Source organism: Micropterus dolomieu, linkage group LG02, assembly GCF_021292245.1.
Source record: "Micropterus dolomieu isolate WLL.071019.BEF.003 ecotype Adirondacks linkage group LG02, ASM2129224v1, whole genome shotgun sequence".
NCBI lineage: Eukaryota > Metazoa > Chordata > Actinopteri > Centrarchiformes > Centrarchidae > Micropterus > Micropterus dolomieu.
Window position 1 is genome coordinate 1,450,873 of NC_060151.1, and position 4,104 is coordinate 1,454,976.

The 4,104-nt window shown below is 38.6% G+C and overlaps 1 protein-coding gene across 1 annotated transcript; it reads right to left on the reverse strand.

Moving 5' to 3' along the window:
* Positions 1–859: 859 nt before the first annotated feature.
* Positions 860–3,672, reverse strand: LOC123957573. Its single transcript, XM_046030468.1, has 4 exons — positions 3,627–3,672; positions 2,712–3,180; positions 1,619–1,858; positions 860–874 (listed from the first exon to the last, which is right to left on the reverse strand). Exons 1-4 carry the CDS (start codon positions 3,647–3,649, stop codon positions 860–862), a joined length of 747 nt encoding a protein of 248 aa, XP_045886424.1. The 5' UTR covers positions 3,650–3,672.
* Between the last annotated feature and the right edge of the window lie 432 nt (positions 3,673–4,104).

Below are 4,104 nucleotides of genomic sequence, written 5' to 3' on the forward strand. Positions count from 1 at the left end.
ATGTGTAGGGGTCTTTTTTGGTTATTTGCTGGAATGTCCTGGTTTAGAGGTGGACATTGGATGTTTATTTTGAGGCTTACCTTATTCTACAAAATTATGTTGTGATGTCTGTTGGCCTACTTATGCAGAAATCAATAGGATTATTGTCTTTGTGCAAGCTGTACCAAACAATGTTGGGTTTGTCTTTAGTTACAAAGTCCTTCATCAGATTTAAGACACCCATATTTACTAATCTAGAATACATTATTTATTTATTAAGCATAAAAAAATGGTGTTGCAAGTAATGCTATTGTATACTCCTCTGCATGTCCTTACAATGCATGTCTTGCCTGCATGTCTAAGCTTCATGTGGGACTGTTGTCTTCACAAACTTCAGATTACTGTTAGTGCAGCTAAATGTAAAGAAATGGTTACCTTTTAGGCCATCCTAACCAAACAACCAAGTCATGGTTCTACTCAGGGTTTCAATATGTTTTTCACTTTCATAGTGTAAATGCATTAGTTTTTTAAGTGAAGGATTTAAACTGTTGTCTGACCAAACCACTGTCCCCGATGAGGCCCCTACTGTTATATCAATATCAAAGAATAATGAACAGCTAATTTTTGGTGAATTGTAAATATGAATGAATACAAAAACAAGCATTTCATAAGTTCAACTTCAATTTATTGTGTGTATATTCTGCATATATTGGATTTACTCTTGTGACATCAGTTTGACTCAATAATGAACTGAGCCTTTATATTGTGGCACACATCTGACATCAAATCCGGGAACAAAATGTACAGTGGCAGCCAGTATAAACTGTAACACTGCTGCAAGTGTAACAATAATTTTTCAGGTGACCAGAAATTTGTCTTTTTAAGAACTGACTTCCTGAACACAAATAGCAGAGACATGAACATATCAAAAAGTGGTTGCAACAGTGTACAATGTGTTTGCATTTAAATACTGCTGCATTTTAACCATTCCACAATGAGAATTTCTAAAACATTCATTGTGTCAATCTTTGGGTCTCTGTATATGAAGACATATCTGTCATGGTCCAGCAAACACATATGAATAAGCAGACAGCTGAAACTCTATAAATCTCTGTCTGTAAAGAAGAGGGGATTATCTGATTTTTCTCTGTTGGTTCACACCTGTATGAGGTAGGTTCAACTGCACATCTGCCAGGCTGCTTGAAAAGCAGTCTATTTTGTATTTGGGTTCTTGCACCATAGCTTTATGGGCCATAGTTTCAATGGCTACCTTTGTGTTTTGCTCAGATGGGAGGCAATGTGAACCCATTCGTGAGAACAAATCAAGCAAATCCTCTTTTTCACTCTCCTCAAGTGTGCCCTGAAGTGCCTTTTCAACAGTAAGTGGCTCATCAGATAAGTAATTAGAGAAAGATGACATCAGCTCTGCATTATCTACTGAATCAACACCAAGGATACAGGCCAAAATAAAAGCCTTTGACAGTCTCACAGGAATCACACCATGGTCCATAAGTCCCTTTGCCCAAATCCTTCCGAGTGCTTGCCACTGGGCTTCTGAAAAGTCAGGTCTGAGTCTTGGCACTCGCTCCTCTTCCCCTTCACATTGTTCTAGGAATTGCTCCCAGAAAGTAGTGTATACCTCTCTTGAAACCCCACTGCTGTCAACAGCCATCTCATTTTTGAACTCCATCTTTAAATCCATATTCATCACTTTTGTGTCCATGAAAACATTCATAAGATCTTCCACAATCATAACTCGGCGAACGTGTGCATATCTTGTCTCTTTGGGATGTTGTGGTCTCTCAAGTGAAGAGGGTGGGAGAGAAATGGCTTCAGCAGTTGAAGGCTCGCTGACCAACGGCAATGTCATTTCCGGTACCTTCAACATTAAAACATACAAAACAAATTTAATCGAAACACTTTACATATTTAGGCTTAAATATAATTGGGACCGCAGTATATTAAAAAATCATTTAAAAGTAGACATAACTATCTGAATGTGGCCTTTTCTGGTCAATGTAATGTACTTCACCAGTACTTACACATGGTTTCAGCTTTGTGTTGTTGCCTTAGAGCATATATGTCAGGTTTCAGGTGTTTCCAGGCAGAAGGGATAAACAGCTTTTGACCACCACGCAAGGAAAGACATTACTTTTAAGTATTGGTGGCTTTATGGTGAAATGTAAAGACTGTCGTGATGGACTCCTGTATTGACCATATTAAAGAGGCAGTGTGGCGAGTAGTTTGGACAGTTCATTTCACTACACATGTGGTAGGGTGTGTTACAACACACGTCAGTTACATGCACCTATCTAGGCACCCCCTAAGTTTAAGCTCAACCACCATTCTATCACTGCTGGCATGATTTCATTGTGAAATACTGTGGATTGATGGCAGGCAAACGTTTATGGTGCTGAACAACAAGACCATGATATCTTGACCAATACTTGTCAGGGACAGTTTTAATGTGTTTGTTTTTGAATACTGCAGGATTATACCAATGTCAAATGTACAAACATTCATTGTGTCAATGTTTGGATCTATGTATATCAAGATATGTCATGTCAAAGTCCAGCAAAGAAATATGAATACGGACATAACATGAGAGCTTATTTGGTGGCTTTGCGGAAATATTACATGAATATAAAATGGGTATGAAAACAATACAAAAAAATGAACCTATATGAAGCTACCAATAAGGTTAGACTTTAAATATGTATTACCACACTTACTTCTGAGGGTTGTGCACCAGTCTCATCAGAATGGTCTTCTGTCCATGGAAGAGTTGTAGGAAGGTCATCAACACCATCTTCAGACTGTGGTCCAATATGGACCACATCTGAGTCCTCGGGTTCAGCCAAATCTCTGTTGAAGTTTGTCATAGTAACTGGGAGTTCCTGCATCACGTTGAAGTATTCAGTGTCATCATCTGGCATGGAGTGATTCACTGTGCCTCCATGCTCTGCTGTATCTGGCGTGGAATGAAGAACTAGACCTAAGAACTGCACATCATCTCCACTGATGTAGTACACTGGACCCTGGAGCTGTGTTGCACCTGGTGTGACGTGCTGAACTGGACTCAACGATGCCACATCGTCTGATCGAGTGTTGCACTGGACTTGAGTGTTCTGCTGCTTGGGGTGGCAGTGTGGGAATCCAAAGTTGGTTCTGTTGATCAGGCCGTCTGAGTTTTTTGGGATGCTATTTAAAAAAAACATAGGTAGTAACAAAAAATACACAGCGAGATGAGTTTTAAAGAAACAAATACACAGTTGCTTGACAAGCATTTCCCCCCCATCAATCTACACTCAATAACCCATAATGACATGTTTGTGAATCAATTCAAAATCAAATAATATTTATAACATTTTTAATTAATCTACTGTATAACACAATAAAGTGTGGAAAACTGAAGCGACTTTATACTGTAGTCATGTTTTTTAAATTTCAAAGTTGAAGTCCCCTAAAATGTGTGCATTATCATATTATCTATAAAAAGTAAGAAATGTCCTTGAGAATTTTAAGAGCTTAAGCTGAATTAAAAAAATACTTGTTTTGTCAAATAGTCATTGTAATTTATGAAAATCAGCTACACATTCAAAAAGCTGGCATCAGTAAATGTAAATTTTTTCTGCTCTACATATTACCTTTTCGTAGATCTCGCTGTCATCTGAGGAATCCGAGACTAGAATGCACATAATCTGTTGTGCAAAGGTAAAGCCTCAACATTTTAACTTTAGATTGTTCATACAGATCAACAAGTGTAGCAGCCATTGATACGGTCTGTTTCTTGAAGTCACACTTGTCAAATGTAAAGTCATTGGCGGATCCCTTTGGTGACTGGCCTTCAGGAAAAAACAGATCCTTCGCAGTGTCCATGATCCGTGCAACTGTAGTGTTTTTGTCCAGTGTCAGATGCCTAGTTCCTCCTCCATTCTTGGACCTCACTTGATGAAAATCATTTTGGAAATGCAGCCATCCAACCTCTATCCTCCGTGTGCTTTTTAGCATTAGAATTTTTATGTCTTGCCATTACGCCAACATTCTGCACAGCGGAAGTTCGACTTGGTTCTCCAAGAGACCCTGCCTTTTTCATCCGTCTTGTGGCAATCTAAAACTGCTTCT